General features: G+C 40.2%; 1 protein-coding gene across 1 annotated transcript; it reads right to left on the bottom strand.

Moving 5' to 3' along the window:
- Positions 1-5,960: 5,960 nt before the first annotated feature.
- Positions 5,961-20,629, bottom strand: RXYLT1 (ribitol xylosyltransferase 1). The gene is made up of 6 exons (XM_065658718.1): positions 20,387-20,629; positions 19,714-19,884; positions 18,573-18,675; positions 12,140-12,454; positions 9,609-9,779; positions 5,961-8,531 (listed from the first exon to the last, which is right to left on the bottom strand). The coding sequence occupies exons 1-6, from the start codon at positions 20,529-20,531 to the stop codon at positions 8,114-8,116; spliced, it is 1,323 nt and encodes a 440-aa protein (XP_065514790.1). The 5' UTR covers positions 20,532-20,629; the 3' UTR covers positions 5,961-8,113.
- Positions 20,630-22,981: the final 2,352 nt, after the last annotated feature.

Raw genomic sequence — 22,981 nt, 5'->3', positions numbered from 1 at the left:
TGCATTTTTCATTCTGGAAGCTGGAACACGTGGGTTCAAGTTTTCACAGGTAGAGAAGGGAACTGAGTCTAATTCTCACACGCCTTGGGGAAGTGCTCTTACCCCTGAACAGTGACATGAAAGCACAGGCATAATCCCCTCCTTCTCAGGTGCTGCTTTCTGCACAAAGCCAGTTGCCTTTCCTTTTTGAAAATCCAGCCCAAGAGGTGTGCATGAGGCGTGCTGTGGGCACGTGTGACAGGCCCCGAGGGTAACGAACATGAGAATACAAAGCCTGAGGAGCGACACTGGGCTGAAGATAGCGTGGAGTCATCCAGCCCTGACCAGAATGGGGAACGTGGGGGCATGTGGAAGTGCAGAAGTAGAGGGGTTTCCACGGGTGAGAGTGTGGGAACTTAGAGTAACCAGTAGGTTTTAAACCAAGGGAGCACACAACAGCCAGGGGTGGGAGGAGAGCCCAGCCTCCACCTTGCATCACACTGCTCTTTGATGATGGAGGAAATAATAATAAAATACTTATAATATAGATACTTTTTGTATCGAAATCATAGTCCATGTTTGCAAATGCTTTACTGAAAATCAGTAGCAAGGAAGTGATCTTGTTTCACCACAACCGCTGGCAGCAGGGAGAACTCCTTTATTTATCTGCATGGAGGAAACGTGCATTTGCAACTGAGAAACACAAAGAGCAACAGTTTTAAGGAGCACATTGGGGTGTTGCTGGTGAGCTTTCACAGCTCACCAGCACGCTGTCACCTCAGACTGTCTAGCAGCAGTCCAAAGGCTTGGTCCCTTGGAGAGTTAACCTAAGCAGAACTGACCTCCTCTTGGTTTTACACTGGATGTGAATATCCTCTGCTGGATTTGGCCCTCGGTAACTTATGTTGTGGGGAACTGAATTCAGATCTCAAAAGTCGTGAGCCAATGTCTAAGACTTTGGTGTCAAATGCCAAAAACTGTGTTCAGGTATCTATAGTTACATGTGAAGTTTCAGGGAATGAAGAACAGTCCTTACTGTAAAATGGAAAGCAAAGAGTTGTTTGAAGTCAGTCCTCTTTTCTGCTCCTACAAACACAATCCTTTTCACTGAACTCTTAATACAGACGGTCAAAAATTGTAAAACATCAGACTATAAACGCTTAAGAAACAAGCACACAGATGACGTAATATCCTACAGAGAGATATTTTGGCAGTGTGCCGTGTAACAGCAAGAGCTTTGTTAAGGCAGAAATTCAGCAAAAGCCTAATTACATCTACACAGAGATTGGGTACCTGGTAGAAACTCTCCAAGGGGACAAGGAACTTATATCCCTACCAGAAAGAAAGCAATTTGCTATAATCTGAAAATAACAATGTGAAAAGAGGGTCAGTTGCGTAAAATCAGTTCACAGGCAGAAAAAAGCAAAGAAAAGAGACAAGAAGAAACTATCAGAGTCTGATTAGACAGCGGAAGGAAGGAAAATTGGTACAACATGGTGTAACTTGCAGATTCTTGCTTGTGTACTGATCAGATGGTATATTGTCTTCAGTTTTAGCATTAGTAAGACAACTTAGCTTTCACTGATTGCTATTAAATGAATAAGCTGAACCCCCCAGCAATAAGGAATATGCAATTAAAGACTGCATACCAGAGAACACACATCACCAGCTGTCTTAAATCCGTGCTAGTATTTGAAAGAAGTGTGAAGCACTGTTTAAATTCCTGCAGCAATTAACCAGTACATTCCATTTCCCCTCAGGGGAACAGAGCTGTCCTTAATTCTCCATTTCCATATTCAGAGAGAACGCATATGGAGATCCATATTAAAAAAGAGAACCCATGAGCTGAAGTCCACTGGGTTGTATTTGTGGAAATTAAGAGTAACTCTCTTGAAATCAAACTACTTTCCAGGTACCCAATGACAGCAGACAACAGAACTTTGTTAAAAAAAATAGTTTCTGATACAACTATTTTCATCTGAGGATACAAAAAAAAGTGAAACACCTGAAGCAGCAAATGCCTAATTTATGTTAATAGCAAATAAAGTAATAAGGTGATCAAAATCTACTAAGTATTTTATCTGGACGTTTAGTTAATTCATTAAGTTTGCTTAGGACTAGCATAATATCCAACATTTCAGTGAAAGAGCACCATTCCTAATATATGCACGGTTTCACACATTTTGATGAATAAAAGGTTGTTAAATAGCGATACAATCCTGTCCTGAATACGGGACACCTTCAAGTTCATCTTGGAGTATCGCTTCTCCTGTGGAACTCCTTGACATCAAGCAAGATCCAAACATCACTGCTACATTCCACTATTCCACAGTTGATCTTACTGTTCAAATAGTTTAATTGATTATAGCATAGTGTGATTTGATGAAATGCCATTCAACAGAAAACGTGATTAAACAGAGATGAAAGGTAAGAGAAAAATAATCAGGTTTCGTGCTGAAGCCTGTCAGAGATTACTTCTCTTCAGGTCTTTTGAGTTTCTTCAGAGAGAGATGGTTTGTCTTGTGTAGCATAGGACTGTTTTCATGTCTCTTACAAAATTTCAAGATTTATTATTCCCAGTTTTCCACCGTGACAAAGGAAACCCTTTATTTCCCGCCCCCCCCCAGTCCAAAGTAGGAGCAGAGTTTCAACGTAGACCTTCCCTGTGTTCATGTTTCTGACACGGCAGCTGGGCAGTGGCCATGGCAGCGTCCTTGCTCTGCCCAAGCCGGACCAAAGGCTTGAACCTCTATCTCTCACATCCCTGTGTATTTTGTGCATTAGCCTCTAGCACCCTGGTGGCCTCATTGCTGACAAGGGTTGTCACGAATACTAAAAAGTAGTACATAAGCAGCCACAGAGGAAGTTGTTTTGGCATCTCCTATGTAAATATTACTCAAGTTGGATCTCCACTCATGGCCTGGGACTACCCTTATTCTTTGGAAAATAACTCAGTTGCAGAGGGAAAACCATGAAGAGAAAGAAATCACTTACATAGAAACCTTGCATTTTGGGCCCTGAACAAAACTCCTTTGATATAGCCAACAGTCACTCCGAGATTCATTTTTCTTTATATGTGGCCACCTGCACAACTTGCTCTTTCAGTGGGTTGTGTCTTTATCCGGATCTTAGTGGATGACTCATTTCCATTTGATGCATTTGTTTTGCATCTCATATCTCCTGGGAACAAACATGTAATGGAAATTATGTATAGTTCTGTTCCGTGTGTTTTAAAAATGCAGCCCAAGCTAAAATGATATATTCCTGAAGATGAAAAAAATGAAGACCATAGGAATGGGGAATACTGTCAGCTGAAAACCAGAAATTTTGCATTGTCTGATAGGACTGTGTGGAGTATCCACTAGGAAGCAATTTGAAGATACTTATCTAAAATTATTCTTCTGTGATTAGGCTGGTGTAAGACTTGCTGAGGGAATGAGTCGTTATTTCGTGGCATGCTTGACAAACACATCTGTGTTGTGGGACTACGGATGAGAAACATTTTGTATTCGACTATAGCAGCGTTCACTGAATTTCCCTCTGGTCCCAAGGGGTTCAGAGAAGAAAATATGAACAGCAAAGCGTGTACCACCAGGGCATGCAACGCAATTGGGAGATAAGGGATGGCACCATACAAATATTATACCTGGCTGTGTGGCCAGCCTCTCAAAACCAGACAGCAGCTTTTGGGTACTGAACTAGAGAAATCTTAAAAGATCTGTGATTTTCAAAACATGTATCAGTTTCTTCTGAAGACTGGGGCCTCTTTATGGGATCTCGAACTGGAGACAGACACTTAAAATACTAGCAACACTAAAACACCAGACCCCAGGGGACTAACGTTACATAGCCTGTTTTGAAATGCTTTGCCTCACCATTTTACTGTTGTGTAGTTCCAGTTCTCAGATGGATTTTCTCTTAAACACTTTGAATGAAGTACATCAGAAATGTACGTAGGCATTAACCTTTTTTCTCATTAGCATTCCTCTTGGCCCTCGGACTTCACTTCTAGTGCCTTTTCAGCTTTTACATTCTTTAAAACCAGAGTCACATGGAGAGATTTTAACTCTCACAGCAGCCCTCCACGCTCAGATTTGTAGTAATATTGTTAAAAGAATTTATATTGACACAATAAAAATACATACTCATTTGTTGGTGTTTATTGTTCACGATACACTGAAGAAATCCTGAAATTTGACCTACGCAAAGAGCTTAGGTATCGATTGGTAACGTGACCTTTTGTGAGCTGTTTCCCTGTCAAGAGGATTAGCAGTCATGATTTATGGACTGGTGACTAGTAAGAAATCCATGCAATTCTTTGTAACTGCGTAAGCCTCTGGGATGAGAAGAAGAGTTGAGAACCACTGTCATTTTTGCTGCACAGCATGGTTTTTTTAGCATCACTTTGGAGTGATCCCACAGGGCTTATTGTACAAACTATTTAACTTATCTTTGTGGACTCACACAGAAAAACAACACAAAGTCCTGGGATCCAGCATAAACTGTACATCATCCTTTCAGGCACATTTTCATCAGTTCAGCATTTTTTTTTTCTGGCTGATTCATCAAACCCTTTGTGTGAAATGCTTTTCTCTCTCCCAATGTCAGTCACTATGTACATGCCAAAATAAGCATGATCTTGTTCAACTGTCACCCATTTCTCCCATCCCAGCAGGAAGAATTCCCGGAAATATTTTAGGACTCTGTAGCATGGAAGCTGCTTCTAGGTTTGCCCAGCTCTTAGGGGTTATTACTAACATGCAAGGTTTGCCAAAAGGTAACAGGGTTTTATTTCTGTGGTTTTGTAAGTGTTTCGGTGAGGGCAATAAGTCAAGAAAGAAATTGGTGATCCCAGCACATAGCAATCCTAATTAATGCTTAATAACTAGCTGTGAGAAAGGCTCCTACAAAACTTAGTTGTATCACTCCTTGTATGTTTCCGTCATTGAAAGACAATGTCTAAAAATACCAGAAAACCTAACTCTTGAATTACACTATCACAACTTAAATGTCCAAGAATGGTAAGCTATTGGCAGCTGGATCCTTTGCAAGCCACCTTCTTACCTACAGGGTTACAAAGAGTTATATAGATTGGTTCAGTTTCTTTGGAAACATACTGCTCTCTTTCCAACAGTTTACACTACGAGCTCACAGCCGCTCTTAATGGGTTCAGAATTGTGTAGGAGAGAGAGTGTTACACTTAATTGTGAGAAGCTGGATCTGCTGCTTCTTATAGCAAGGTGATCCAGCTTCATTTGTGAAATCCTCATCAGCAGGGAATACCTCTGATAAAGAAACTTGTAGAGTTATATATTCTGCATACAAATCTAAATATGATGCAAAATACTGCCTAATTAGCAATCTGTATAACATTTGATGTTCTAGTTCACAGTCTTGACTCAAGACAGGCTCAGTTCTGTATAGAACTCTGTCTCCGATGGAGACAGCATGTGCGGTTGCAAGAGGCCTCAAGTCCTTGTTTTGTGCCCTGGAAAACTGTACTTCGCCATCCCAGCCTCGAACCAGAGACATAAGTGCAAAACCAGAGCATCCATTCTCCTCTCAGTATTAAACAACAGAATTGATTCTTCTTCTTCTGACAGTAGATATTATCTAATCCCGCCTGGACGTGTCACCAGTGGCTTGACTGCTTCCCTTCTTTTAAACCAGTTTGCTCTACACCGGTGAGACCTCCTCTCTGGTTTCTTGACCCCTCACTGCCTTTATTCCCTTGGTCTCATCCTCTTTTTTGCCAAGGTCCCTTTTGTGGTCTTGCTCCTCTCTGGATCCAAACAAGATACAGAGTTGACAATTTTTCCAAATGAGAAAAGATTAGGAAGTACAGGAGGACTACAATCTCTCCCACAAGTGGAACAGGAAATAATTAGAATGCTACCAACCTAATGTGTTAGGAACCCTCCCTTGGCTTCAAGGTGTTTTGCTCTCTTTGCTTCATTATCACTGGAAGTGGAACACAAAAAAATCTTCTAGCACTAATTCCTGTGCAGGACTGAAGCAGGTGAATTTCAAGAGTCAGGTATTGGCTAAATATAGGCAAAATGCAAACTACTTCCCTTTGAACTCCAAGAGCAGACAAGCAGCTGAGATGTGAAATTCTGATAAAACTCTGGTGCATGACTTGGCCTCCCCTGAGATATAATTGCCACATGAGTCTGGACACAAACTCACACGTTTACTTACAAACGAACACATGAACAGCAGCGTTTCTTCTACTGATGACCAAGTAACACACTAAACTGTTTTTAAGACTTCGACTTACTCACCATTAATATTTTCCAGGAGCTGCAGCCTCTTCTATAAGAATCTAGGCTGACAGGTAAAGACTTGTCTCTCTCAACTGTTTTTTGCAGTTCCTTGAAACCTGGCAGGCGTGCCAAAGTACATGCTGACAACTGGTTGAAAACCTCTGCTCTAAATCATTGTTCTGCATGTTTGTGGCTTGTGTAGAAAGAAAGATTCTACTGGAAGGAAATTACAGCAATGACACTACACTATTGCAGATACTGAAGCCTCCTCTAACCCCCTAAATGCTGTGTACTACTGTGCAGATGGTTACTTCAGATCCTCAGTATAGAAATTTATCATAAATTTGGTCTAACAAGGCCCACATCTAATCAGAGCTTAACAACTCAATGCCGAGTCGTGAAAGCTGTACTTCCAGTCACAGCTGAATGGAGTATTGTGCTTTGCATTGCAATGGCCTGATGCTTCAGATAAAATGGGTGGGTGATAGTCACAGGAAATTCATGTTAGACATACAATTCAGATTATTTGGATTTACACTATTTGTCTTCTGAGAGCAGCTACTAAGCATAGGGAATGCAAGCTCCTATAAATCCAGATGTTCTGCAACACACTTTATTCCAGATCTAGAGCAACCACTGTGAATATCATCTACTATTAGGAAACCAAATTGCAGTCCTTCTATAGTTTTTTTTAAAAAACAAGAACAGAAGCACAGAAGGGATGCAAGAAAACTGAAAACCACATGTAAGTGCTCTTGTATGATACATATTCCAGAACTAAATAGTATCATTATGCAAATGAATATTACTTAGCAGTACAGTTGCACTGGCTTTTGAATTCCTGCCTGAGAATGAACCCACACAGCACGCTGACAGTCAAAGACTATTACTCCACCTTCGGTCTGCCAGTGTTGCGTGTGTGGTAACACAGCTCAGCCAACACAGCGCAGATAACAGCACACACCCATTTCTGATGTACAAGAACAGTAACAGATCCCTTCGGCTACGTTTAACAAGAACTGTTGAAACTGTTTGTTGCACGTGTAGTATCATACACATGCAGTATCATCCTTCTGTGATCTTTTGGAGCTGACAAGTTTCAGCAGATTTTGAGAAATCAAGTAAGCTACAAGCAAATTCATGTTTAAGGCCTGGTGTTCAGGACGTGCAGCTGTAACTGCAGGTAATGAACGCTCCTGCAGCAGAACTGCAGGATGTCCCAAGACTCAACAGAAATGGAAGAAATAAATGTTGACATCTGACGTTAAAGGGGAAGTACACTGCTACGACACATTCCTAAGAAATAATTCTCCACTTTTACCCTGAAATACACATTTTTATTCCACAGTGTTTAATTAGCTTTATGGCCACTTCCTTGGAAATGAAACGTCAGTCAAGCAAACAGTTCACATTTTCAAAACAAGTGCTTACCAGGATATACCTTAATGATTGTGCTAAACCTGGCAATTTTGTTCTAACCATATTTTTTCTTCTTTAGGCTACATAACACATTATTCTGTACCATACAGCTTTCACTCTTCTCTTTTCTTCAAACACAACTGTTGTTCTCATTTTGGATTTTAACATGTTCACATGCTCAAAGTCACATGTGACTTACCAGGTCACACGTCAACATGGAAATTGTAAAAATAGCAATAAAATTGTTGTCATCCTTACAGACTACCATCCTGCTGAGACAACATTGTTAAGGATAGTGGGCCAAGCACAGCTCTTGGCTAAGCTAGTGCAGATCTGTTGACTTCAAAAGGAATCCATCCACCCTGTAAGATTTCTTTGTATACAAGCTTCCCTAGAAGGTTAATGGAAATCAAGCTTTCAATCTACTCTAGATTTTCAAAAGGGACAATTTATCCTTTATCGCTTGGCAAAAAGGAATTTTCCAAAGTATTAATGAATTTCTGTCTCATCCATGCTTTGAAGTTTTGATACCATTCTATAAGCTTTTTTCTCCTTTGAATCTTTTCTTGTAAGTTCATTTTTTTTTCTTTCTCTAGAACAGCAGGAAGCTCTTTCCAGTTTTTAATAAAGATAAATGGAGCCCCCATGGTTTTTAATACTTGTAATGGAGCACTGTGGTACATTGATGAATTTCCGCAATCACCTGGTGTCATTACATCTTCTATAACAGGCAGAGATCCATATGAACAAGCTTCATAAATTCTATAGCATTCTGTATTTATTCCCACTGGGCATAATGTCAAATCACTCTGCAGCAACGCATCTTGATAATTCTTGAAACTTTCATTCGTTTCTTGAGGTTGCCACCTAGAAAAGTAAAGGGGTTAAAAATTAATATTTTCCCACAGGCACTGCAATGAAAAAATAGAGACGCACTTTAATTTCAGTTATTTATAAAACCGAAAATACTGTAAATGTAAAAATTTTATATTACACAGGCAATCAATAAGCTTTTAGTCTTAACTGTTCTTAAAGAATATTCTAAAAACTTATTGAAAATGTCACTGCTGAAAATAGATTGTAATACTTTTTAGACATGGTTCTTTTAGGAAATTATTAATATTTAGAAGTGTAAGAGGCAAACCGAAACTCCATTTTAAAACGTCTTTTGTGACTTGCATGATGCATATGTCAATTTACTTCACAGCAGAGTTCAGAAACAAGCATAGGGGAAAACATTTCATGGACTTCTAAATGAATTTTTTTGGCCTCAGATACTTTAAATCATTACAGGTTTGCTCTTCAAAACTTAGGATGTAAAGCAATCTGTTATTCTGAATTCATCTGCCTGAACTGCCTCAGAATGTCTGTGAGATAAGAGTTTATGTCACAGAAACAATCGACCTCCTCATATTCTTCATCAGGGTAGCTGAGGTCTTCCCAAAGCACTGCTGTGCCTGCTATCAAACATTTTACAGGTGCTGCCTAGCAAAATTAAGAAATACAATCAGAACTCTGTTCCTGTTAGTTAAAAGATCTGTTGTACCTACTTGAAATACAGAAGAGCCATGTTGTACAGATTAAATCCACTCTCTTATATGGAGCACAACAAAACAAAGCTGGCTTTTTCAGCTACTCAGACATTGATACACACAAGGTGCAAGACAAATATTTCTTCTCCCACCATAATCAAATGTGAATAAGAAAAAATAAAACATGGTCTGTATATCTAGTATACGTAGGAGACTTTTCTATGTATTTAAAAATATGCTTTATGTCAAATATATCAACAGAAACATTATGAAGGCCTACACAAATGTTTTCTCTTTTAATTACAACTGGTTACCTTTATTTGTACTATTTTTCAACACTCAAGAAAGGACTGGTAATAATGAATTAGGCAAAAAAGTCTGAATATTTTCTTGAAGTAAATCAAAGTCTTACTGTTCTCTGGCTCCAATCCAGCAAAGTTTATCAAGGCCATCCTGCTTCAGAATTTCCATTAGGGTTTCCCTAGAAGAGTTCTTATAAACTGTTCCTAAGAAATTACATAGGTATGTTCTTGGATCATGTAGCATTGACCAGCTGGGTTCTACAACTGGAAAGTTTCTGTAGCTGTAAAAACAATGTATTACGTTAGACAATTGTATGTTTTATGCCAAAGAAAAAACATTTTACACCATTTTATCTTCACTGTAGCAGATTCTAAGACTAAAATCACCTATTTGTTGCCAATCCACATCTATAGACTCAGACAGACCCATAAGCAAAGCAAAGCCCTGTCCTAAAAGCTGGTCTTTATTCCCTTTGCCCTCACCACTCTCTTCAGAGACATTCCAGAATACTTATGTCTTCTTTCAACATCGGAGATATTATGTGTGCATGTTACAAAATGTCCCTGAGAAACATGCTTTTTCAAAAGCAGCTGTTCTTGACACAACCACTAGTTTTGACTGAAATGCCTGGGTTAATGGTAACTATAGAGTTTAACTCTCAGATACCTTAATCTCAGGGCATGCTTATCAACTGAAAATACCACTGGTAACCTCTCAAATGAAAATGTCACTTTAATCTGCATGGAATTCATTAATCTTTTGGCCATTACACAGCTTGTCATACAAGCTATTTAACTTGTCTTTTTGGACTCAACAAAACCTATGCAAAGTCCTGGGATCCAAAGTATAGCGTATGCCATCCTTTCAGATATGTCTTCACATCAGGCATTTTTCTTTTTCTTGACTGATTCCTCAAATCTTACATCACTTATTTTGGCCAGCATGACAACCAGTGAAACACTTCTTCAGCTGGAGGGCTGGCACTAACTTTTTTCATTACGTAAAGTTAATATTTTTTTTTCCAGAATAGATGCATGTTAAAAAAAGTTTCTGCTCCTTTGCATTCTCAAATTAAGACAGATATTCCTTTTAATGTTATTATAGGGTGTTTAAAAAGATGGACCCAATCTGAAATTTATGTACAGAAATATCTCTGCAATCATGAAGCACGCATGAATGAAACTGCTTCAAAGGGTGGGGCATAGAGTTTCAAATTATTACCACTAAATGCCTCTAAATTTTTGTGTGATTATAATACATTGCCATCGTGAAATACAGCACTTTGAAATTGGGTCCATCTTTTTGAAACACCCTGTATTTTTGATGGATCACTGTTTTACTTCCCTGTCAGAAAAACTGTGCCCTGATCCCACTACTTCACTGGTTTCAAAGGTAGTTTCTACTTTATTTCACAATGATTTCTTCATTGCTATTAATGGTTCTCTGAACACATATTCACTTTCTTGACCTTCCCAAATTTTGATGGAACAGTCCTTTCCTAGTCCCTCTACATGGTTAATACTAATTTACTTTCAGAAAACCTTTTTGTCTTCATGACAAATATTTTTGCAGTATTCTACGTTTTTACTTTCCCTCTTCACTGGGAAAATCTGGCACATTTGCATACCTTTAACCACTATTTTTACAACTGTTGTTGGTGCACGAGGGCTGCAAACCCCATTCTGATACCCGATGTATCTTTCTCCGCCCAGCTTTGCACTCCAGTTTACTGTTCTAACTGTCGTTGCTTTCTGTTTTCTGTCACCTTAATCTTGGCATCTAAAAACTCAACTTCTTTTTGCTTAGGAACTTCCAATGCCATTAATTCTCTTATACTAGCAAGAAGCCAAATTTAGTGTATTTCAATGACACTACGAGCAAGTTCAAGCTGTGTATAAAAACTCTATTCAGTTTGCCAGCTGGCTCAATACAGCATATTGCATTAAAATTCAACACAATATATGAAAATAATCCTGTATTCTTTTCATCCTGTGTTACCATGATAAGTAAGTAAAGCACTATTAACTCTGCTAGTAAGGAGTAAAAATGCATCTAAGTAAATAAAACCTTTACCTACTCCACATAAATACTTTGAGCAGTAAGTAAAACAAAAATGTTTTTGTGAGTGAGCAGTTAAGCCAGCTTACATTACTGTGATAACGAGAGTACACTAATTCCAAACAGGAGGTGTACGACTTCCTTTTGAGAGCAAAAACCCGGGTTAAAAAAGTACTACCAATACCACCCCTTTCCTTTCCTACACAATCAGGAGTTGGAATTTAATTACATAAATATATTTTAAATTCCCGTGTCACTGGTACAAATTACATCAGCAGTTATGATAAACCTCTGGAGCAAACCTCCTGAAGAAAAAAAAAACAAACAGAAAACCCTACCAGACACAGGTTCATTTTTTAAAAGCTCCCTAAATCCTAGCATTCTTTCCCTGTTTTTGTTTCTATTGCTAAATGCAATTTCCAAAGTTTCCAACGCTTGATTTAGAAAATCATTAATAGGATCACGTTCTACAATTTACCTACTGTAATTGTTTTGGGCATCAATAGTAGCATTCAGACGTATTTTCCGTACATCATGCATAACAATTAAGTTTCAATTGTAATTTGTGTGTGTAACACTTACGTAGCTACTCCTAAAGGCCACTGGAAAACATCTTCTTCATTTACCAACGCATAGTCATATGTAACAAAGAGCAGATTTACAAATCCTCCATTTCTTTTCAGGTATGGTTGAATCCATTCATTGTTGCACTGCTCATTCCCAAGCAGCAGAACCGCTACACGCTGTATTTTGTGGGCCTGAATTAACGTTTGTGCGTAATGTAACCACTGAGTGGCGTAAGCGATCTTTGCTTTTTCTCTTCCATTCAGAACCAGCACAACATTTTCAGCCTCAACTGAGAAGTAGCCAGGAACTACAGATGGACCAGTGATGAAGCTGTGAAAAAAAACCCACAAACAGTAAACACTCTTAAGACAAATTATTGATCTTAATCCTCTAAACATCCTTACTACACAGTCTGTACTCCAGAGATTTTTTTTCTTCAATAAAGTAAACACAATATACTCTAACTGTGCAACTGTAACCATTTCTGTTGTTAGCATCTACAGTTTAACAAAGGAATAAAGCTGCTTCTGTCTTTATTCAGCAAAAAGGAGATTTAGAATTAAATGAAAATAAGGTATTTTGCCGATAAATCAGAACTACTACCTTATTCAAACATCAATATGTGGGCAAATCAGTCAACTTCTAAAAAAGTATGTACTTTGATGTTCACGAAATGTCAAAGTTTTTCTTGATTCCAGTAATAATCAATGAATACTGTACTAGAACAAGAGAGAAACCCTCCCAAAAATATGTTACAATATACTAAACCAAGTATCTTTATGAAGTACAGCAAGCTGGTCTGGCATACTACTTTTTCAGTAATTTTCGTTAAGGTTAGACCAAAAAACCACTGTGTCATCTGATACTGAGTAGAATCTATAACACAAGAGGTAACTATCTAAATGTAAACTTACGTTGCCTGTTTGACCCATGTCAAACTTGAGGCTCTGATATAAGCTAGTAAGCACAAACATTTGAGGTAGAAAACTGCATTTCTAGATCTTGGACAATGTATTTAACAGAGGAATTTCAATGACGTAGCAAAATCACTGTCACTAATAATTTACAGGTATCTGACAACAGCCATTTATGAACCTCAATGAAGCAAACCAGTGTTCGTTGGCTCCTGCTCTTCAGTTACTGCTGTGTTAACAGACTATTGACTGAACTCAGAGGATTAGTGATTACACAGCTTGGGAAGGAGTGGAGGAGAAAAAAAAAATATTGCTTTTTTTTTTCCAAGAGTCACAAAGCGTTAGTTTTTTAGGTCTGCTGCATTACTACAGTTTTTCAGCTACCAGCAAAGCTTAACTTAGAATGATTATGAGTTTTAACTCATGAACTGCTGGGATTGACAGTTAGTTTAAGTGTACTTAGTGCGGAAAATTTGCAGCAAAAGCTGTAAAAACTAGTCCAGCAAAGTTATCTGAAGCGGAGAGACCTTAGGCAAGTATATTTTAAACCTGAGTTAAGTCGACATGCTGCTGGTTCAGTGTGAGTGGCATATTTTGGAGCCAAGCTTCACGAGACTCATTATTTGGAATCAAGACGACTTAAATCCAAAAGTTTAACAGACAACAAGAAAAGAATCACTGGGATTCATAAGAGAGAACGCCTTGACCATCAGGATGCCGAAAATAACGAATACGATACACAGTTGATCCAGTGATCACCTTGTAAAAAGAGACCTGGAGGAAAAGGGTTTATCTATAGACACTGCTGTGAGGCTATCAAGCCTACAGGAATTACAGGATTTACAGCTGGGGAAGCGACGACCTGTGTTTAGGAAAATAAGAAGTTTAACAGCATAAAGTTAGTGGGGAAAAAAAAAAAGAAACACTATGGAAATCCCATACTTTAATAATAAAAACACAGTGCTATGGTTGTACTATTAGCACCCAGTCAGAACACAATCGGCATTGGGAAATGTAAGAGAGAGAACAGAAGCTGCAAAATTAAGACAGTAGTCCTAAGGGATTTACACTAGTTGCAGGAAGGCTAGATCAAGGATGGTATGGGGAGATGACATTTTTCGACTCAATAAATGACTTGCTTCCTATGAAGTCCTTGTTTTTCCTTACTAGTCTTAGAAACCATATGAAAAGATGCTATTCCAGACTGGGTCTTCCTGCCCTAATTCCAAAGGTGCTAGTCAGACAGCATTTTGTAACAGCAATATGGTTAACACTGCAGCAGGAGACAACATACCGAACGTATCCAGCATAGACTCCTTATGCAATAAAGGAATTACTTAAAAATGAGAAAAATCAAGAAAGTAACTCTGAAAGGAGTAGCCCAAATAACAAGAAGCTTGCAAGGTGTGTGTAGGCTGTTCAAAATCACTGTGTAAGAAACCCAAGCAAGCTGCATGCTTCAGTCCAAAACCAAAACAATACAGCACCTCCCACTAAACCCATACAGTATAATAGAAAAGTTAGAGGGGCTGTCAAAGGTCAGCACTGAAAACAAAGAAAAGCTTGTCCAAACAAGGAGGACACAAAGCTCATAAATATTGCTCACGAAACGCAAATAGAAAATTAAGACTAAAAGCAATCTGAAAAGCACCTTGTAAAAGGATGTTTTGGCTGATAGGTAAAGGTTCTTTAAATAGAGGAAAATCAAAACATATTAAAAATATACCAAAAAGACAACTACAGAACTGGAGGGACAACAGTTTAAAGAGGCTTTAAAATGGGATGACAAAGCCATAGAAGAAAAGATTCCCACACCTAACTCATTCTCCTCAGCAAGAAATATAAGGTGAAACAACACAAGAGTTATATCAAATGGAGGATTTGGATGTGGATGGCATTCACTTGAGAGTTCTGAAGGAACACATAAACAAAACCGCAGAACTGCTGGCAAAGGTGTGCAGCTGTCATTATGAAGAGACACTATGCCTGATGAGAAGGGGTCCATCAGTGTCTCTCCCACCTACAAGAACAGCTTGAGAGAACTCTGGAGCAGACCAGTCAGTACGAATTCCCTCTCTGGAAGAGTCTGTAATAAATAGTAACATCACTGATCACATACATGGATAAACACTGCTGGAAATGAGTAATCCTGTCTCATTAATCTGATGAAGATCTATGAGTGTGTCAATAAGAACACAGATAAAGGGAATGCAGTAGATATAGTGTATTCTGATTTTCAAAAAGCTTCACTAAAGTCTATTAAGGAAACTAAATTGCCACAAGCTATCCTTGGCAGAATCCTTCAGCAGCTAAAGAAATCTTTGCTGGTTGTTAACTTTGCTGACCAATTTGTTTTCATTCTGGCATGTATCAAGATGGTTGCAATTTGCATAAGGAGGACAGGAGAACGGGACTTAAGAACTGCTGAGCAACTGGGCTTAACAGGGAGTGGAGGAAGGCAGCACCAACTGTTGATAAAATAGAGAGGATGTGCCTCTCAGTGGAATAGAAATTTAGGAATGCTCTTACTTAATCATAAGAGACAAGAAGTTTGGCACTCCCTGCTATACAGCATCCTCCTAGGTAACAGGAGAGAAGGGCGTGAATTGCTTCAGGCTGAGGAAAGTGCTAAACCCAGCTCTCCTGCTTCTTGTATGAACGTGCCAATTTGTCACTAAAATCCACAGCTATGCAGCTCCTTCTTCACTCGTGTTTTTCAATAAGTGTCCCTACATTTCATGCAGAAGTTGATACTTTTAATACTCTTTATTCAATGTTCTTTATTCAAGAACATTCTTGGCAACCTTCTGCAGAAGCAATTTGATATCAGCCTCGATCTTGATGGTTTTGAAATGCCAGCTGTAGCGTTTGAAGGGCGTGCCGTTGGGGCTGAAGGGGAACTTCTCGGAGTTCCAGGTAAAAACTTCCTTGGTAAAAACTTGAAGCCATCAAAATCCATATTAAGTATGTGCATTCTTCATCATAAATATACAAAATGGGCTCATTCACCCAGCTGTGTTCAAGTGATATTTTGGCATTTTTGTGTCTTTAGATTTGATATTATTGAAAAACATCCATGAGAGCTCTATGTTTTAACAATTATTAGACTTACCACATACAACTGCATAGCAGCACATATTCTCCAAATATGTCACCTCAGCTAGTTCCCTCTAGCCTCATCTAGTAATCAAATGGAGATAATTTACCTCAGCCAGGCAATAAAGAAGTCAGCAACTCTAGAAAATCTTACAACCAGCGAGCAGCCAAAACCATGTACTAATTCTTCCTCACAAAAAAATACAAAGTAACATTTCCAATTTGAATAAAAAGTAGAACTTCTGCTATTTCATTTCAGAATCCTAATCATTATAGTAACAGTTATTTTTGCATACTTTCTATACTTTGCACAAGTTCCTACTGGCCTGTCAAATTTTGACCTGTTATGTTGGTACCAAGCTTAAACTATTTTTACTGGATCTAGCATACAAGTTGGTTAAAATAAAGACTCTATTATCCCTGGTTCCTCTAAACATAACAAAAACATATTTAAATGTCAGTATAGAAGTCTTTTCTTTGAGAGATGCATACCCTAAGGAACCATGTGAAGTTATTATTCATCTGAAACGGCCACACCAGAGAGAAAATAACCATAATCAGTCAAGTGACAGACTCGTTAAGTGCAGCAAATTATTTTCATGTTATAAACATTAAAACTAATGGCTTGAAAAAATCCTCATGTCCATACCAAGAAGACAATTCATCTGGTAGGGTATCAGGAAAAATTTTGTCACGGAAAGGGCTGTCAGGCATTGGAACAGGCTGCCCAGGGAAGTAGTGGAGTCACCATCCCTGGAGGTGTTTAAAAGGCATATAGACGAGGTTCTTAGGGACACGGTTTAGTGCCAGAGTTAGGTTATGGTTGGACTCGATGATCCTGAGGGTCTCTTCCAACCAAAATGATTCTACGCTTGATTTCTATAGCTTCTGAGATTTTAATTCTGGAAACAAAAAAGTCTCTTCCCACCAAGACAACACTACAGGCACTGCTCCCTATTCAAAGAAAGTATTATATCCTTTCTCCAAATATGTGAACACAAAGCTCTATTGCTCTGTCAAGGAGACTACCAAGATGCAGTAGCATCATTCATAGTTGATTCCCTAAACTTGTAGGATCACATTATATTTGCAGACGAAGAATAGTTATTTTTTTAAAGGGTATGTCATTTTGACTATTTCCTTAGATGTGAGACAGACTCTTTAATAGATGCTATGTTTAAATCAAGCCTATGTGTCTCTCTAGAAAACATTTAATCACTTATGAATGTGATGTAGGAATTATGGAAAAGAGTCTACGGCCTGTACCATTTACACAGTCAGATACATTGATAAATAATTCAAAGTGATAAAAAAATTTTGTGATCACTTAATAAACCCCTTTCAATTCACAATCATGTATTTATTTCAAACATTATCTGCAGATTTCAACCAGAAGCCCCTGTCTTATTGTGCTAGGAAAAAAAACATTTCTGAAGCAACACATTTTTCAGAAGTTAAATTCACTTCAGTGTGTAATTTATGCTTTTAAAGAAAACTTTTTTAACAGACGGGTCCTTGTGCCACTGAGCAAATGTTGTAGGAAAGCTACTACTGCAAACTGGCCAATTGGCCAAACAGATGCAAAATCCTTCAGCTTTCACTGTATATTCAAAGAAAGCCCTAAAAACAGTCTTAAATAGGACTATAGAGAAAAGCTCTATATCATTCACTAAATAATATGAAACATTTGACAACAGTTTTAAAACATGCATGATCACAGACCCAAATCCATTTTTAAGGCAAATAATGCTTCAAGTGTCATCTTCCTTTATGTGTAAAATTTTGCTTTGCAAATCAAGTAGTTAACCAGAGCTATGTCTCACAGATTGACTTTGTTATAAATAGAAACAAATTACAATTTTGACACTATCCTATACATGAATGAAAGAGTGAAGTCCCTTTTCCCTGAATACAACAGAAACCAAATAGCTGGGCACATCTTGCCTCACTTATTTCAGTGCCTCGCTTATTTCAGTGAATTGTCAGCCCCAAACCCCAGTTCTCAGACTTTCCTTAGGGTCAGACTTTCCTTAGGGTTTCCCCGCATCCTGAGGTGTCTTGGCTGCCTTCCCTCTCAGCATGGGTAAGTCTTTCCGCATTTCTTTCAAATACACCAATCTTCATAAAACAGCAGATGAAATTTGCTCCTTAGTTTTCTATTTTTTAATAGCGACACGTTTGAGCTAAAATGTGCTGGTTTTATCAAGTATGTGTTTCCATTAATAAACATAACCATTCCTTGTGGTGATTTTGAATGAGAAGTTGTATGCATATTCCTCAGTTATCAAAACATAACAAAATTAAAGTATTTGCAACTGATATTAAAATAATTGCAGCTCTGAGATACACAAAATAATGCACCTGTGCATCTTATCATGTTATTTAACTTTCCAATGCATCACTTGTTAAAGTTGAAGTTAACATCATGCAGTCAGTACCTGAAGTAGGTTTTTCCTGCTTTTTGGCTTCCTTCTCTCCACTGTGCAGTCACATCAGCTGGTTGAAGGTGCCCTCCAAAAATATGTTGCCAAAGGTAAAGACCTCCAGAAATGAAGATATGATGGAGAATTTGAATGCACAGATCTTGCCTACCCTACACTCCCAGCAAATAAAGCATTTCTGGGAAATGAAAAAGCCTAACAACAGAAGAACTTGCGGAAAAAAAAGTCAGAGCCTCCTATACAATATGGACACTGTTTCCCAAACTCTGTATGACTTTGAATTAGTTAAGGCATCAAGTCAATTCCATATGACTTGGTATTAGTCAAGACATTTTAAAAGATCATTTGGTTGTCAAAATATCAGTAGATGAAGCTATACCATGGTACCACATATGTTAGCATCTCTTTCTGGTACACCTACCACTGAAAAATGAGCAAAAATTAATCAGAGTTTTAACGACAGGCATATTTCTCTTAAGCTTTTGTGAAGCTTCATTTTTTTGTGACAGAATGTATCACCACTTAATAAACCAACCTATTCTACAATGCTACATGAAAGTTCGACTTAAGTTGGAAACTTTGTATTTTCAAAAAAGCTAAAATAATAACAATGACATGTCTTCAGCAGTAATTAAAGATCTTGAGAGGACCTTGGCCCCCAGTTTATGTGAAGACTTGGCATATTCTACAACAGAAGAATTTCCAAGTTCATCAGTGGCAGTAGCACTGCAGTATGGAAAACGCCTTATTTCTCATTGTGTGAGGCTTTGTTTCACAAAGTACAAATGTGAAAAAATAAAAATTCCGTTACAGCCAAGTAAGAGGCTTGTCCTTTTGTTGTATGGCAAGCTAGATCGGATTCAAAAAGTAACTGTGTTTCTCTGCCATTTGAACCATTTTCTTTGACAGATGTGAAAAACAGCCTTAAAGAGAACTGACACAAGGAGACTGGAGTCTAACTACGCTAATATTAGTCTTACCATAATTTTGAGTAACAGCTCCTTAATGCTCTTCATGTACAGATAGCTACATTATTTAATCACACACATTAATATGCACATAAATTTCAGTCATTAAGGAGAAAAGTGCCGTATCAGAAAGGTTAAGGGATTAACAGACATTGACTACATCTGCTTACCAATTGCTGCTTTGCCCCAAATCTGAACTCTAAGACTGGTTTGTTCTAGGTGAGATCTTGCATTTTTTATCATCTTAAGATTAGCTTCGTATCTCTGCTGAGAAGCGACCAGTTCATTTTTCTCCTCCCCTTCCCACGGATTCCACTCTTCATTTCCCAAGGCGGCATGATCTGAGAAACCCAAAAGCCACATTTAAAAAGTCACATAAAAAGAACAGATTTATAAGTTTAGAAAAAGCTGACCAGTTTTGCTGAATTCAGGAGTTCAAGCAGCACCCGACAACCCCCCCCGGCCCGCCGGGCCCGCTGCCTCACACCGCGCCGGGGAAGCGGCCGCTGCCAGCGCAGGCCCGGCGGGAGGGTCGGGGGAGCGGCGGGGCCGGGGGGGCCTCGGCCCCGCTCCTCCTGCGGGGCTGCCTGCGAGCCCCGCCCGCCGCGCCCGGCCCGAGCAGGGGCGCCGGGGGCGCCGCGCTGGCCTGGGCCTGGAGAACACGGACCAGGCCGAGGCGCCGCCGCTGTCCCCGAGGCCTCTCTGGCGCAGGCAGGAGGAGATCGACGGCGCTGGCCCCCCATGGAACCCGCCGCCCCCGTCGCCGCGGCTGCGCCGCCGGTGGCAGCCAGGCCGGCTCTCCCGCGGCAGGGCGGCTCGGAGCGGCCCCGCCGCCGCTCTCACCTCGCGGGCCGCGGCGGTCTCGGCGCGGCGGGCGGAGGGCGGCCGGGCGGCGGGGCCGGAGGAAGACTGTGTAGGCCGCGTAGAGGGAGAAGAGGCCGTAAGCGACGATCAAGGCGGAGCACAGCCGCTTGCGAGCGGCCCGCATCCCGCCCAGCGCGGGCGGAGGCCCCGGCGGGGGGCGCCGTGAGAAGGCGGCGGGAGCCGCGCCCGCTGGGGCGGGAGGGACGCCCGCCCGCGGCCCTGGGCTGCGTCCCCGGGGAAGAGGCTCCGAGCCCCGCGTACCGGGACCTGCCTCTGCCCCCGCAGCCCCCCCAGCATTGCCGGTGCAGCCTCGGGTGCGCGCTGGGTGCTTGAAGACGTTGTCCCGCGGTGCCTCGGCGCCTGCAGCCCAGAACCGAGAGCTCCCGGCCTCGTCCTCCCACACTTGTGCTGGCGTGGGGGGTCTGGGCGGTGCCGGTGCCGTCGAGGCTGCTGCCGCAGCGGCTCGGACAAGCGGGCAGCCATGGTGCGTGGTGCATGCTACGCTCTCCTCCCGAGGGCTTCCAGAGGCTCGTGAAAGCACAGAATCAATATGCACCGAAGATCGGTTCAGAAGCTCCCAGCAACTTAAGGCTGTTGAACTTACGTAAATAGATGTCAGCTTTAGCATTTGATATATGCAGTCCCAGCATGGGCTGAAGCTCCCGTCATCTGTGCCTGGCGGTTTGGTGCCTCTGGGGCACAGGAGGAAGGGCGGCCCTGCCCAGCAGCTGTGTGATGATGTGCAACCAGATGGTAAATGGACAGGTGAACAGCGCTGTCAAGTCGTGGGTATTTTATATAATGGGGAAAGCTGCCAATGAGCCAAACTGAGTGATGTTACACAGGGAACGTTGAAGCTCTTTTTAGCCTATTCATGAGTCCTTTTTAAGGCTTGATGGTACATTTTCTGTAGAGCCTCGATCAGTCTGTTTTCAAACACCATGGTTCTCTCGGTGGCCAAAAGCACAGGGACCTTCACCTACCTGAAGCAGAGAGTCTGGAACAGTGTAGATGATGACACAACACAAAACCCTGCAGCCTGCTCTGGATCTGAGTGTTGGGTTAGTTTGTTTGTTTTTTGTTTTGCTTTGTGGGTTTTTTCGTTTCTTTGGTTTATTTTTTTTTTCTGATCTTTTTTTTTACTCTTATGATCATTGAACTTTGCTCTAACCCTGACCTAAAATTTATTCAGTGGACCTCTGCTTGCTCCAAACCAACATTTAACTAGTTGCCTTAGCAAGCCCTCCGGAATAGCTTACAGTCATCCCACTGGCAAATCCTAAATCTAATTTAACAACCTGCACGCTCACTGAACTACAAATCTAGCCTGATGACCCACATTGGCAGCATTGTCCTTTATTTTGATATCCCTTTCTGATTGTCTGCATTAGCTTCACTCATCACTTTCTTCCAGCCTTAATCCTAACTGTAAGCCTGATTTCATGGAACCGTAGAATTATAGAATGGTTTGGAAGAGTTGGAAGGGACCTTTAATAATCACCTAGTCCAACTCCCCTGCCATGGGCAGGGACACCTTCCACTAGACCAGGTTACTCAAAGCCCCGTCCAACCTGGCCTGGAACACTTCCAGGGATGGGGAATCCACAGCTTCTCTGGGCAGCCTGTTCCAGTGTCGCATTACCCTCATTGTAAAAAGTTTCTTTCTTATGTCTGATCTCTTTCAGTTAAAAACTGTTGCCCCTTGTCCTGTCACTGCAGGCCCTGGTAAGAAGTTTTTCTCCATCTTTCTTATAAGCCCTCTGTATATTGAAATCCCACCTGTTTAAAATCTGCTGTAATACAGATGACTCTTGTCAGTAGTAGCGGTAATCTATTGCAGATTTGCAGGTCAATATGTTCCTGTTAGGCATTATGGCCACTTTGCTTTGGTTATAGAAATGTATAAATTTATGGAAAAAGCGCACCAGATAAACGCTTTCAAAATAAAGACTGAGCTTCTGTCTTGCTTTTCTTGCTTAGTGCATCTGTGTGAATGCTCAGTGAAGTGGTATAGTCACAAACTTTGGAAAGATCAAAGACATGATGTCTGTAGTGGTTGATATTAAAATAAATTGTTTTCAGCTTTAAGTGCAATCAGTTTTCTTGACTGTATCAGTAACTGGATCTGTGTGCTGAGTTGCAAAAATTCATAGAAAACCTTTGTACAAAGACTTTATTTTAAAACAGAGTATGATAATGAAAGTATGATAAATATAGAGCCAAAAGGAAAGAAGAAGGTAATAGAAATTAATTAAGAAGAGCAAAGAAGAAAGTAAAATATTAAATAATTTGAGAACACGGGTTTCCTGTTGCACAGCTTCACTGCTTTGAATGATTATTAGAAAGTTTTCTCTTCTGCCCCAGACAGGTGCAATTAAGTTCTTATAAAAATGATAGAAGAGGCTTGAAAAGAAGTATTCAAGAAGGATTAGGCTAAGAAGAGTTTGCATTATGTAGACCACTTAATAAATAGAGTGTCATGAAAGTCTGCATTTGAATGTGTGCATTTCAGTAAGAAGTGCAGAAAGTGAGTGTGATTTGGAACACCAGTCATTGCCCAGTGGGTCTTTCATA

This window comes from Caloenas nicobarica, chromosome 1, assembly GCF_036013445.1.
Source record: "Caloenas nicobarica isolate bCalNic1 chromosome 1, bCalNic1.hap1, whole genome shotgun sequence".
NCBI classification, from domain to species: domain Eukaryota; kingdom Metazoa; phylum Chordata; class Aves; order Columbiformes; family Columbidae; genus Caloenas; species Caloenas nicobarica.
This window is presented reverse-complemented; position numbering and strand designations above follow the sequence as displayed.

Bases quoted from the DNA above. Each gene is read 5' to 3' on its own strand.
- RXYLT1 (XM_065658718.1), bottom strand. From the start codon at position 20,531: ATGCGGGCCGCTCGCAAGCGGCTGTGCTCCGCCTTGATCGTCGCTTAC. The intron at 19,885-20,386 runs GTGAGAGCGGCG...TGGGTTTCTCAG, and splicing joins AGACCGCCGCGGCCCGCGAG to ATCATGCCGCCTTGGGAAAT. The intron at 9,780-12,139 runs GTAAGTGTTACA...TTGTTTTTACAG, and splicing joins TGGCCTTTAGGAGTAGCTAC to CTACAGAAACTTTCCAGTTG.